The sequence below is a fragment of the Scardinius erythrophthalmus genome (assembly GCF_964197995.2).
Source record: "Scardinius erythrophthalmus genome assembly, chromosome: 19".
NCBI lineage: Eukaryota > Metazoa > Chordata > Actinopteri > Cypriniformes > Leuciscidae > Scardinius > Scardinius erythrophthalmus.
The window spans coordinates 23077849-23092067 of NC_138239.1; the positions used below are offsets into that span (position 1 = coordinate 23077849).

Below are 14219 nucleotides of genomic sequence, written 5' to 3' on the forward strand. Positions count from 1 at the left end.
TTTCTTAATAAATGTGTGCGCATCGACAGACTTGGCCTCATGGATGCACTTGAGCAGGCCGAAAGCAACACAATGCACTCCAAGCCATGTTTTACACATGACACGGAGATGATTATTACTTAGCTGAAGCTGCACAACTGTGAATGAATGTCCTGGTAATTAAAATAAGAAAAGTGTAATGAAAAGTACAAGGTGCACAATTAAACTTAATAGCGATGCTCATGAACATGTGATGCTTATCCAGTCATTCATTTGCTGAAATGCAGAGGTTGATAAGTAGGCACTAGTTATTGTAAGATTACGATGCCGACACTGCTGGTTGGTGGGTGGTTCTGTGGTATTAAAGATGTTGTTTTAGGAGGCTCTTATTGCATATAGATGCCTTAATATTGTGCATTAAAAAACTAAAACAGAAACGTTCTGTTAAATGTTAAAATAGCATTCAGATGAGCATTCATAACATTTATGATTTAGACCAGAGATGGGCAACTTTGGACCTGGAGGGTCACTGTCCTATATGGAAGTTTGGGTTGCTTAAAAGCAACGAAGCGCACCAACTGTTGCGCTTGCATCTTTTGTAGTATCTCATGCATGACGCAACGTTCTAAAAAGGCGGTGCTCAAGTTAAAAGAAGTTCAACTTTAAAAAAAAAAACATGTCAAGAGCTTGTCTTTTTTTGTTCCACTGACCTTCATTTTGCTTTAACCACAAAAATGTGTTCTGTTTGAACCAGCCCTTAAACAGTGCGTCCGTCTAGTGCACGTTTACAAAGAAAAACTAAACAAAATATGTCAATGGTCAGTTCCAACCAAGGCAGGAAACGCAACAAACCTTTTCCATCACCAGAAAAGGTACCATCCCAGCGACAACACTGCGAGTACGAAAATCCAGTTCCATGCGTCAATCTGTGTAGCACAATGACTGGTTTAGTTAACATTTTTGAACTTTATTTGATCTAATAGTGAATTTTTGTATAGGTTGTCCCTCTTCAAATAAGTGAGATATGTGCTGCAACTATTTTTTCCCCAACTTCTATTGTTTTAAAGAAGAACTCCGGTCAATTTTAACATTGAGCTCATTTTTTTGTACATTTGGAGTGCAGTCAATACAGAGAACAACGACAAAAATCGGTGTTGCCTACACCGAGTTATTCTATTTTTAAAATTTGCACCCTGTTGACTCGTGACTCCGACTTCGCGTGCAGCCGTGCACGAGCGCAAAACCTCACAAAACCCACCCCTGTCTGTGATTAGTTGGAACACCATTTATTTTGGTTTTGAGTGGTTGGTGAAACCAAATGTTTTTGTGTGCAGATCTCAGAGCCTAGGCTGCCTACAGAGACGCGTTTTTTTGTCGGCCTGCTTATGGGGCGGGCAGCTGCGGATCGTTAGGAAAGATTAGATGAATGTGATCATTTATTTTTGGGCCTGAAATCACTGATACAACCTTTAAGTCAAGCATTACAATAGTCATTATTTTGGTTTTCTTAATTTCTGATGTCGCAATACATCATACTTTAATAAAATCATGCAACATACTCTACATTGTCAATGGACATCGTTCATTCCAAAGCCGATGCTGGATAAACAGCGAACGTGCATTCGACAGTAGGCTGCAGTATGCTAAATTATTTACGACAGCGGTATTGGACAATTCCGCTTCCAACCTGTAGGGGGCCCGAAGAGGAAAAGTTCTTTGGTGTTGCTTTTACCAAGGGTGCAGGGATTTGTATTATTTTGAAGTACCCCCGGACGCCGCCATTGGCTAACGGAACCCCACCTGCAGTTAGCATCCCATTGACTCCCATTCATTTTGGCGTCACTTTGACAGCGAATAACTTTACATCTGAGGCGTTTAAAGACTCCGTTTGTCCATTATTTATTTCTAAAGAAACACGACAATGTATAAAATGCTCCATTACCTTGTATCTTACGTTATGGCCCTGTAGAAGCAGTTTTTGTAAAAGTAGGCTAACGATTGCGTCACAGCCACGCGACTCTCTGTCGCACAGTAGAGAATTACCGTATGGACAGGAGGAGAAGCTCGCGGGCAATCGGGAGGACGTCGAGGCAAAATGACAAAGTAATTAATCAGAACACCTACAAAAAGTTTCTCCTGCTTCAAGATCATGGACACCTCCTACTCACACTCTCCGTCTCTGCGAGTTTCGGAAGGTAATTATTCAGATTGATCTTGGCACAGCTACTAGAAGACAGACGGTTTGCTCACGTCACATCTACGTCGTCGAGCTCAGTTTGAGTCTGCGCAGTACGCTGGACCCCCAGGAAGTAAGATTTTCTAATTGGCTTCACTTTGTCTCCGTTGAATCCAATGGGGTCGCTGTGTCCATTTCTTTTACTGTCTATGGCTTTTACAGGGTATGAACGATTGTTTTCCATATCCATTTTCTTGAAAGGGGCTTGACTTGTCAAACAGTGGTGGATTTTTCTGGACCTCGGTGATTAACCTCTCCGCAATGTCGTCTGCCATTTTAAATGCGCAAACTCTTAAATTAGAATGGATTCTGATTGGCTGTCAGTGTTTTATCGTTCAACAGCTGGAAAAAAATGTTTTTACAAAAGTGATCCCACGACATAGTTTCTCTATATCGTTATAGATGTGGTGTGAACTCTGCTATTCTTTAATATTGAGAAAGATTTTTAGAAATACATCTTTATCGTTATCTTTATCTAATAGTCCTTGGTGTGAACAGGCCTTAATATCGATCAGTATGGGAAAAAATATTGTGATCATATTTCTTGCCATACAGCCCAGCCCTATCCTCAACACACCTGAACTAATTCTGACTTGTGTTGTGTGTGTCTCACTGCTTTCCTGCCCAAAACACGCCCTGTCTGGAGTTCAGGTGGGATGGTCATAGTCTTGATGTGCCAGCAACTCCTTAACTTAACAAAAGAACATTTCTGTGATAATAGAGATAAAAAAAAAATCTACCATACCCATTTCAGAAAAGGGCACATCTGTAAAATACTCTTAATAATACTAAAATAGCAGGGAGTGACAAGCAATTATTTGTCTCTTATATTACAGTACTTGAAAGAGATTTTTTTCTATCATAACTCATAAAGATAGTCATACATTGATATGTCAGGCATAAAGCTTCTGGTAAAGATACTTTTCTAAAGCTCATTGCTCATGTTCATTCCATCCAAAACACCCCTAGGAGCTGCTTGCAAACATAAAACCTTTCAAATGTCATTTCATTAAAGCAAAATGGACAGGCACTAAGATTCATTCATCCTGAGTACGTGATGCCATCGGACATGCTGAGAGCGGTACGACCACACAAAGGATTGAAAGAGGAGTATACACTGACATATAAACATGCCATGTGTAGCCATCATCAAAAGATTGTCTGGAATGTGTTGTAGAGCCTGACAGATCATAATTAATATGAAATGCCAGCAATAATCTGCATAAGTAAAGCTATTTTGGTCATGTGAACCTTGCCATTTGAGGCATCTGCATCGCAGGGGCCATTATCAGGGCTGACGATTCAGCGCGGCACGACACATGAACTCAGCACTGCAATTAAACTGTCTGTTGTTCGAAGGCAGCAGGCGGCTCGACCATTCATTTCCAAGTTTAAAACCTGTTCAACCTCTGTCTTTGTTTGCACTTCACGACAGGAGAAAAGCAGCAAAAAAATAATAATTGTGCTCTCTTGTGTACCCGCCATAAAAGTCAGAGGAAATGTTTATGGCTGACAGATGCTAAAGCTAGCTTGTATTTTCCCCTTTTTTCAGACACAAGAGCTCCTCAGCTATGGATGACCTAGGGTTAACCCTCCTTCTGCGTTTCCGTGACAACGGAGGGCAGAGAAAAAGAGAGGAAGTCAGATGGAGGAGAGTTATGCCCCGACACACGGCAGGACGGAGCGAACAGCAGGCTTCGTTAAAGAGAACCGCACGTCCACATTCCTGTTCTCCCTCAGCCCCCATCGTATGAGCCGACCGACCGAAAACCAACAAGAATACATGCGATCTGATCTCAAAGACCCTGCTCTCAGCCATCTTATGAAGGGTCCAAAATATGTAATATCCAATTAAAATAATCTAAACGACTGAAAGATTATGCATTCTAACATTGTAAACAGTATGCTATTTTTTTATCATATGAGAAATAAAACATGGATGTTTAATTCCTCAAATGATTAAATTCTTCATATTAATCTTGGAGACTAAAAATGGTTAATCCAAAATTGAGTATTCCAATTTCAGTTTAATTTGTTAAACTTAATCCGATCAAATGAGTCAAGAAAAGGATGTTGGAAGGCCAAGTCATGCGAAAAGCATTGTGGGATACAGTTACCATAGTCATATGCAAATATAGTAGGACATTGGGTATTGTATTCATACAGAAAATCTGCATACTCTATAAATAGTAAGTAGTATGTTAGTAAGCTATTCTGAACAAAGCTACAATGTCAGAAAATCTACTAGTTTGCAATCAACAAGATTTCTAGGCTAAATGTGTTTGAAAAGTTTTCACACTGGGCAAGCTTTCTGCGTTCCGAGTCTGAATGCGATTCACCAAGGCTGTATTTCTTTGATCAAAAATACAGTAAAAGCAGTAATAATGTATTACATAAATATAACAATTTAAAGTGCCCCTATTATGCTTATGTAATATAGCGGTTTATGAATGCAAAAGGTCTACGAAGTTTTAAAGATCAAAGTTCACAACAAAGTTATTGTCTCCTAAAAGAAAGAATCAATTTTGAACTGCCGAAACGAGTCCTCAGTAATTCCAGTCTCACTTCCTGTTACATACTATGTAACAATACAACAAATTTGCATAATGCCAGCCTACAGTTTTTAATGGCTGCCCGTAAACAACATCTTTGACCTACCCTCAAACACTGAGACCGGAAGAGTTTGGTTTGTGTTGTTGACATGTCAAGAAGACATTTTTTTCAGTGGTGCGATTCCACTTTTCATCTGTTCATATCACTAAGCACTGAGGAAGGCTCTGGAGATGAAATTCAGGTATGGTAATAGGCGTTTCATTTCTGACATGCACTATAAGCGGTATACCAATCACAACAGATCACTGGACCAATCAAAGCAGAATAGGCTCACAGAAAGGAGGGGTTGATGTGACTGAATCTGGTAATAAAGGTCAAAAATGTTTTTTGACCTTGGATGCATGAAAATCTATTGTAGGAGACCTCCAAAACAAAATTAGGAACCTTTAAAATAGCGCAATAGATAAAATAACTGTTTTCTATTTTAAAATTCCAGCATCATTACTCCAGTCTTCAGTGTCACATGATCCTCCAGAAATAATTATAATACGCTGATGTGGTGATCAAGAAACATTTATTATTATTATTATTATCATCATCATCATCTAGGGCTGCCCCTAATAGTTGAATAAACGTTAGTCGACGAAAAGAGGCTTAAGTAAAATTTTAACTTGGTCACTCACAGAAAAAAACCTCCACAGGAAGCGGAGAAGTCCACAGTCGTGGTGGCAGACCGTTAACAGCTGGTCCTTGTTTTAATGTCGGGCAGGAAATCCAAACAGATTTATCATTTAAAACATGCAAGTAGAGTATGGAAGCTCAAGTATTAGCGCACTTACTGTATGACATGGAGGCACTGTCATTTACTCATTCATTTTTGGTCATACAGATAAGAAACTGTAAAGGGTCTACTTTTATTTGTGTACACTCACAAAAACAACAAAACGTTGTGCTTTTGTAAAATGAAGCGCGTCACAAAAATGAACCAAAACTCACCGTATGCTACGTGCCTCACCGGCATAAGAATCAAAAACAAATACTCTCTGATAATGTAATCCATACGAAAGGTGCATTTCTCTCTAAAGGCATGTCCACTACACTGCGGAGATAGCGAGTCAGCATTGTCAAATTCATCTTTGCAGCTGACACTGATTCAGAAAACACTAGTTGATGAATAAATAACTAAAATATCTCTTTGCTGTTTTTCCCGACACATTCAACATTACTTTTGCCGGTGCTTTGCTTTATGCGCGTGCTTGAGTGTGGAATAGGCTATATAACTGTAGTAGTGTATGTCAGACTTTCAAATTCAACTTACCTGGAATCTTTTCCCAGGTTTGCCGGATACAGAAATGTTTGATTCCCCTCCATTTCCACAACACATTTTGTGTTCAGATCCTTTTCTGTTGGGATAAAAAACAGGCAGTTTACGGACCACAACTATGAAACAAACAAATATTTAGGGCCTGTTGTGCTCATCTCAAAAGATTCAGGCTGTTGGAATATTAAAAAGGATCCAAAGCTCTCAAAGCACTCTAAACACATTTGTCCTATCTCTGCCCTTAGATGAGTCTAATAAGACAATCTTATGACCTTTTGAGTTCCCAGCCATCCTGATTATGCAGAACAAAGAGTTGAAATCAATAGCAGGGGATTCACAGCTTGAGACCAGCATTCTGATACTGAGTTTTCTTGATATCACCCATCACTATTCTCACAGCTATGGAAAGAGTTCAGGGCATACAAGTTTTACAGACACATGCCCTCAGATATTAAAGGCCATTTCAGGACAACCAAATAATAATCTCCCTTGACAGGCTGTTAACTACATTAGCAAACATCTGTGAAACAGAAGCTATGATTCTACACATGCTAGATGCCATAGAGGAATCTTATTAATAGCATTTTATCAATGTTTTTTTCCAAGCTTGAACCAAACAGTTCCAAATCTGGATTTATCCTAAACTGAAATGACGTCACTGTGAAAGTGCAGTAAACTCAACAATGACCCATTTTCATCAGCAATACAAAATCAAACAGCAACTAATATGAAGTCAAATGATATATTTCTGGAGTATAATTTACAGTAAACCATAAGATAGTCAATAAGGTTATTGATCCCAGGAGGGATACTGTATACTTAAATCAGATAAAGTATGATGGCAGGTGCAGACCGAAAAAATAAAATATTATTATAGTAAAAAAAAAAAACTATTACAATTCATTTGAATACTAATTCTGATTTCGAGTCTGCATTCTAGATTCATATCTCAGACTCCACAGATCTCACATGCTAAAATAATGAAAATTAATATTTCATGTCAAATTATTCGTCTATTTAGAAAGTAGCCATGTATTAAGTGGGATAATGTATGATCACCATGTTTATTTTGTAACACGGACCAGGTGACCAGAAAATATGGCATTCTATATTGTCAATGGACTTATGCTTGCATCACATAATTCCATTTGAAACATTGGAATAATTTGATTTAATTTATGAATAAAATGACTTTGAATAGTGAAGTTGAATAGTTGGCAAACAATTGTAATAAATAAGTATACAATATTTACATATGTAAATAAATAGCCTAATGAATAATAATAATAATAATAAATAGAATGACAAAAAAATAACATGAAAATTGAAGATGGAAATCAAAACATTAAAGATAAAGAAAACACATAAAACATGACTAAAAGATGTAGTAAAAACACAGCATTAGCTGTGCAGCTCAAATGACACTTCCATGAACTGGCAAGAAACTCTCTCTCGCTGGCCATGTGCCATCGGGTCACCCTTAATGTTGAGCCCTGGGATTGGCTCAGGTCTCACTCTCAGCTTGGCCAGAGGGACAGCGGGAAGAATATGCAACAGCATTCCCTCAAACACTATCTCAGCAGCAGACTGTCGGTAAAAAGGCTTTCTGTCCAATAAATGGACACCAAATAAAGTTTTGTAGTTCAGTCAGCTGAAAGTTTATGATGCACAGACTAATGACAAACACAAGGCATGGCCTTATAGCAACACACCCAATAAGACAGCAGGCTAAAGCATGTCTGAAACCAAACTCTCCTGCTGACAACAACAGGGAAGTGGAAAGCATCTGCAGCTGACTCAGAAATCCTTGGAAAGGATGCACTCCGAAGCCACACTAGCTGTAACAACTTCCTGTTAAAGCAGGAAACAACTGGTTTCCTCCGAGCATTGGTGGCAAATGTCCAATAAGGATCCCCATCTGGATTTACCACATCTTGTAGCCATTCCAAAAATCAGAATTTCCTGCATTATGTCACTCAGGTGCCAGAGATAAGCACATGTAATATGTTGGCAACAGCACGAACTGGAAAGATTGACAAAATCCTGAACACAATAACACAAAGTCCAAGCAAATATTTATCATCTACAGTAAACAAAGGCAGCGACAATGCCCCGAAGCACATTTCCATAATTATTTGCTTCAGTTTATGGAAATAAAACTATGAACAATGCATGGTTCAGTTAGTAACATGAAACTGTAACTGCATGCAAGAAGGGAGTAAGGTGAGGTGGACTCAACTAATGTGGGGAAATGGTAAAACATTAACTAGTTAAACCTCCACATCCCTTTATCCACCTAAAAGGTTTTGTGAAGTTCTCTTTACATAGTCTTAGGACTGAATATGAACATTTTCGTAGAAGGACCCAAACTCATTTGGCCATGGGAACCTGCTTGGTTATGCAACGTTGGCAAATAGTCCATTCAAACTCCCTTCCTGCCTTTGTCCAAAATAGAGAGAGAAAGAAAGAGAGAGTGCAAGTAAAACAGAAAGTTAAGTGTCATTTAGTCTTTCAAATACAAGGTCTAAATGTCATATGACACAGGACAGAAACAAAGTCTGAAAAATCTTTGAATTTGGAACATTACAGTAATGAGGGTCCTTTAACAGTTCCAACATTACAAACGAAGACTGGGAATCGTTCAAAAGGATATTTATGAGTCAGAAAGCTCACACAGGCTGTCAGCCCATGATCAGTGCTCGAGTCTTGTGACTGAATATTACGCTCCAGCGGGACACGTGACTACATCACTACAATGAAGCAAATACTTCACGCTTAGATGGATTTACCAAGACACATGTTCTCCCACGGCTTTAATGTCAGCCGTTCATGTGAGAGACATGCATGAAAGTAATCATGCAAATAATCTTAAAGAAGTAAAAGTGAAAAGAAAAAAAAGCAAGCATGTATGACACTAATGGGATGTCCTCAGATAAAAAGATGGATGGAGAGAGAGACAAAGTTTTATCATATTTACAAACTTCCCACTGTCATAGAAAACCTGGAAACGGGTAGTCGACATTAAACTTCAAGCGGTGTTATAATTTCAAACAATTCTTCTATAATTGTCATCTAATATGTGATTATATGTATTCATATTTTGCACTTTTAAAAATACACTTGTCACATTATTACCCATTTAAAATAAACAATTAAAGAAAGAATTTGATTAAACTGGCAAAAAAAAAAAACTAATATCCTGATGTTGAATGTTAACATTACATGTCATCTGACCTAAATATAAATGTGAGGATAGATAGATAGATAGATAGATAGATAGATAGATAGATAGATAGATAGATAGATAGATAGATAGATAGATAGATAGATAGATAGATAGATAGATTTCCATCACATTTCCAATGAACTCAATACAGTCATGTGATGTGATCCAACACAAAAACAGTACTGAGCCATATTTAGTAGTATACAAAGAATACAGCTGGCATTGCCTTATCAGATATACTTTCTTAGAACTTTGTGAAAACCCATTACTGACCACAAAATTAAAAGGTCGTGTCACAAAACCTATTGAGCTGACTAACTAGACAGCATTTTGGAGGCACCACAGGAACGACTCGACAGTCTAGGAAAGCGCTACACTAGGACTTGAAAGTCAGTTTGTGTGTGCGTGTTGTGATGTATCAAGTGACAGAGCTGAAACTCAACTCACCTCTCCGGTTCATGGGCCGGACCCGAACCGCCACCTTCACATTGGAGTTGTTCAAATTAGAGTCGCCCATGTTGTATGTCGATATATCCACGAGAAGACGTGTTATAAAACGACCGAAAAGCTTCCAGACAGCCTCGAGTTCATAAAATAAAACTCATCTAGATATGCCTGTCACCGGAGTCCCGGATAATTCGTGATATCTGAAGCTTGTCGTGTCCAAAAATGGTCAGCATCGTCCTTAATGGGTTGCTTTTCTGCGTTTTGAACGGCACAGTAAAAACATTGTCGTTTTAATAATGTAAGAGAAAAGTTTAGTGGAATGTCTTGACAGCTGGAGCTTTAGTTGGATCAAAAACAGAGTCGAGAGCAAAGCCAACTCCCTCCTGGATTCCTGTCACATACACACTGGGTCAAACTGCAAATGTCAAGACTTTTGTCCAGCAGGAAACCAAGCAACTAATAAGTAAGCAGGGTTTAAATAATTCATGCCTGGCTGTGACAGTCTAACTACCACATTTTGCTTTAATATGGACGTTTAAAAAAAAAAACATTGCATTTGAAAAAACAAACAAAAGCAAATAAATAATATATCCCTGAACTATTTAAATGGTGGTTTAAACTGGGTAAACTGCACTACATGCAGATATGTAACGTTACAATGTCTATCCAATAATATTAATAAACAAAATAAGATAATATTTGCAATAGGCCTGCACAGGACTATTAGACTAATGTTAGGCTGTCAAATGCTGATTTGTCAATGCAGCACTTTTACATAATGGCAAACAAACCAGTTTAAGACAGAAAAAGACTGAATGTGAATGTCAACGACAGTAAAAATCCTAATCTGGCAGTTATTTCCGAAATCTGATCGTAAATTGTTGATTAAATGATAGGAGATCCCAAAGTATCTGATGCGGTTTTGTTGAATTTTGGTTTCTTTTCAAGCTGGATCCAACTTCATTAAAACAATGGTGTTGCTCTACATTCCCATCCAGCTCGGTAAATCTTCAGGGTTAATATCCAATATCACGGAGACAAGACACGCGTATTTTATAGAATTAGCAAACCCGAGAAAATGAAGACTGAACTGATTTAAAGACTCCAGCGTGGATGTCACGGGCGTAATAAGGAGCCGCTTTATTTCATGGCTGAGAGCAGCATGAAGCCAGTGATGTTAACGGTGATCTATGACGCCCAGCGGAAGTTCGTCTTTTAAAGTAAAAGTCCCTAAAATAACAACAAAATAATAATTATAATAATATATATGTATGTATGTATATATATATATATATATATATATATATATATATATATATATATATATATATATATATATATATATATATCCACCAATAATTATAATAAAACAATCAACAGTCCTATAATAATTATAATTATTGTTGTGGTTTTTATAATTATCATTTTTAATATGAAGCAGTAGTCGCACTATAAGCCTTTTTCCTTAAATGTAGATTTTTGTTGAGGCACCTAAAAATTCTGCCATTACATCCATTTGCGATCAGCTGATCTCCTGGAACAGCCTTTCAACCTCCGATGAGGAAGAGCTGATTATGTTTGGAAGTCCGTGCCATTGAGATGAGGTCAGATATATTTCGGTAACGTTAGTTTTCCCATTTAACTCCATCTTTTTCGTCGTTTACAGACATTTTTAAATATATTCTTATCCATATAAAGTTGGATATTCCGAATGCTCACATAAACTCAGAACAGCAGAATAGCTTTGGAAATAGAGATTCTTCGATATTACTTAATTTGAGGAGGGTAAATACTGCCTACATATTTTGTACTTATACTGGTCTGGTAGCACAAATAACTGCAGCAACTCACTTACATTTTCTTGAAACCCGTTTAACGGTTCCTAATTATAATATTAGGTCTAGTTCTTATTTGTTCATGTTGTGCGACACCTGCTGGCCCCATAAGCACATTGAACCACGCATCCCACACAAATAAAAAGAGCACATAGAATATTTTAAATATTTGTATATATATATATTTTAATATATTTATTTGCTTTATATATATTTACAACTAATTTTGTCAGCGTCATTATTCAGGTGTAGCTACACGAAGACGGTTGTGTCACGTGGTGCGTGTTATTTTTTCTCAGCGCTGAGATAGACCTTTTTACAGTCTATGAGATGGACCGATCACAGTCGTTTGGAATGACTGGTAACTGGTTATTAAAAGATTTGTTTTATTTGTATGTCGGATACCAACAGAAGAGGCTTTTCTATAATGTAGATTTAAAGTTATATTTTATCGAGATAATGATTTGTCACACAGTTGACTGCATGTAATACTGTGATATCCCACTAGAGGATGCTCAATTCTCAAATAAAACCACCCAAATTCACTTTCGTGAGACCAAAGGATTTTAAAGAGATAGTTCACACAAGAATTTAAAATTCTGTCATCATTTACTCACCCTCAAGTTGTTACAAACCTGTATAAATGTCTTTGTTTTGCTGAACACAAAAGAAGATATTTTGTATAATGTTTGTAACCAAACAGTTGTGGGGCACCACTGACTTCCACATATGGGGGGAAAATACCATGTAAAGTCAATGGTGCCCCACAACTGTTTGGTTACCCATATTCTTCAAAATATCTTCTTTTGTGTACAGCAGAAGAAAGAAATTCATACAGGTTTGGAACAACTTTAGGGTGAGTAAATGAGAGAATTAAAAAAAATGTGGTACATTATCCATACATTTTAAATCACTATTATTGAATAACCATTCACTTATATTAAAAGTTTTGAAAAGTGAGCAAATAATTATATTGTCAAAAAGTTTGGTCTAGATTTGTCACTAAGTTTGCTTGAAGCTGAGTCACTGTTCTTGTACAATCACTCTGACTGCACTTATACATGAGTACGTTGTCTGCAACTGAAATGTCATGGTCCACCCATAGAGGTTGAGAAAGTTTAATTTGACTGTCCTTTAAGTAAAAGAAAGGTTGTGCGCACATATTCATTCATCAATGTTGCAGTGAAAACATGTCTGCTCAAGAACACAGTCACAATATGGAGAAACCCCCAACACAATTAATACAGCTGAAATGCTAATACAATTTGACGCTCGCTGATTGTATCATTTATTTAGAGTTGCTGCAATTGTGCAATTATTGGCAAAGACCCTATTAAAGTCTAAATTAGATTTAGATCAGCTTACTGAACAAATCACATGCATTAATCACAACATAAGCAAAATTCCGCAGCGAAATTGAATCCTCGTGGGGTTTTTTTCAGGATCTATGACTTAATCATTGCAGTCTGGGTACATACAGTGCACTTTGAAGCTTGGTAATTTAGTGTAAATGTTAGAGCGTGAGGGGTCTGACGGGGCCTGAGAGGGATCTCCTGTGATCTGTGTGGCTACAAGAGGAGGGGCCTTCCAGGGGAAAGGGCATCTGCTTTGAATCCCACCACACGGGCAGCCTACACCCCACTGTTGTGCTTTCGCCTCCTATCAGACCTGAAGATACTATTAGATAAGATCAGCAAACCACATCCACTTCAGACCAATATTAATGAGCTTCTTTCCATTGCATGTGTAAATATTACGCACATGGGACACTACGGGTAAATATTTGTTTATTGAATAAGGTAAAATGTGTGTTAAAAAAACAAAAGATTCACGGACAATAAAATGTGTGAGTAAATCTTACAGTGTATACACGATTATGTTTTTTCTCAGTCGATTTGGTATGTCTCGAATAATCCTTAACATTTACAAACCAGTAAGTGTATTTCTCGAAACAATTCGTACAAACAGCACCACACAATGCACTACCAGCAAAAGACTGTAACTTTCTCAAAATCATTAGTTCATCTCTCAAAAGTAAGTATTTATGTCAATGAACACATAAGTGCCATCAGAATGACAAGTCCTTGTGTCATTGTTCACAAACAAGCTAGTCAAAATGTTTAGCCACGTTGTCAATATAAACTGTATTTTCAGATGTAAACTATGGCTATGATTTTGATGACAATGATTAAAAATGCACAAGACTGCACTTTTATCTGTATGGCATACATCAATTTTAACAGTACAAATTGACACATTACTGTATGCGGGATATTGATTGCAAGAGACTGGACAGGATTCACAGTGACACTTTTACTGTTGGCTTGTCAACAAATTACAGTACAATGTCATTGTGATATATAAAAGAAAAAGACAGGACTATACTGCATATAGCGTATATGGAGACTTCAGATGCAAAAGCCTCTAAGTCCGTCTAAAGTTTTTGTTTAATATTAACATTTTTATCAGGCTCCTAAAAGTACCGGCATTTTTGAACGGGCTGAGGCTGGGATTTAGTGAGTTTGAAGTAAAAGTATTTGAAGAACGTGTACTATGTGTTCGGAGAGCATTCACTCAATATCATTATCTCATTTTTGACAGAGGTGGCTTTTTGAGGCTTTT

At 37.4% G+C, this 14219-nt stretch overlaps 1 protein-coding gene across 4 annotated transcripts in view; it reads right to left on the reverse strand.

The window, feature by feature from the left end:
• The window catches only part of kif13ba (kinesin family member 13Ba), a 45512-nt gene extending 34617 nt beyond the window's left edge, over positions 1 to 10895 (reverse strand). For all 4 annotated transcript variants that reach the window (XM_081347464.1, XM_081347462.1, XM_081347463.1 and 1 more), the window contains exons 1-2: positions 9763 to 10895; positions 6087 to 6171 (exon numbers count right to left, since the gene is read on the reverse strand). In XM_081347464.1, coding sequence (XP_081203590.1) covers positions 6087 to 6171; positions 9763 to 9832 — 155 coding nt within the window. In that variant the 5' untranslated portion in view covers positions 9833 to 10895. The remainder of the gene's footprint in view (positions 1 to 6086; positions 6172 to 9762) is intronic.
• Positions 10896 to 14219: the final 3324 nt, after the last annotated feature.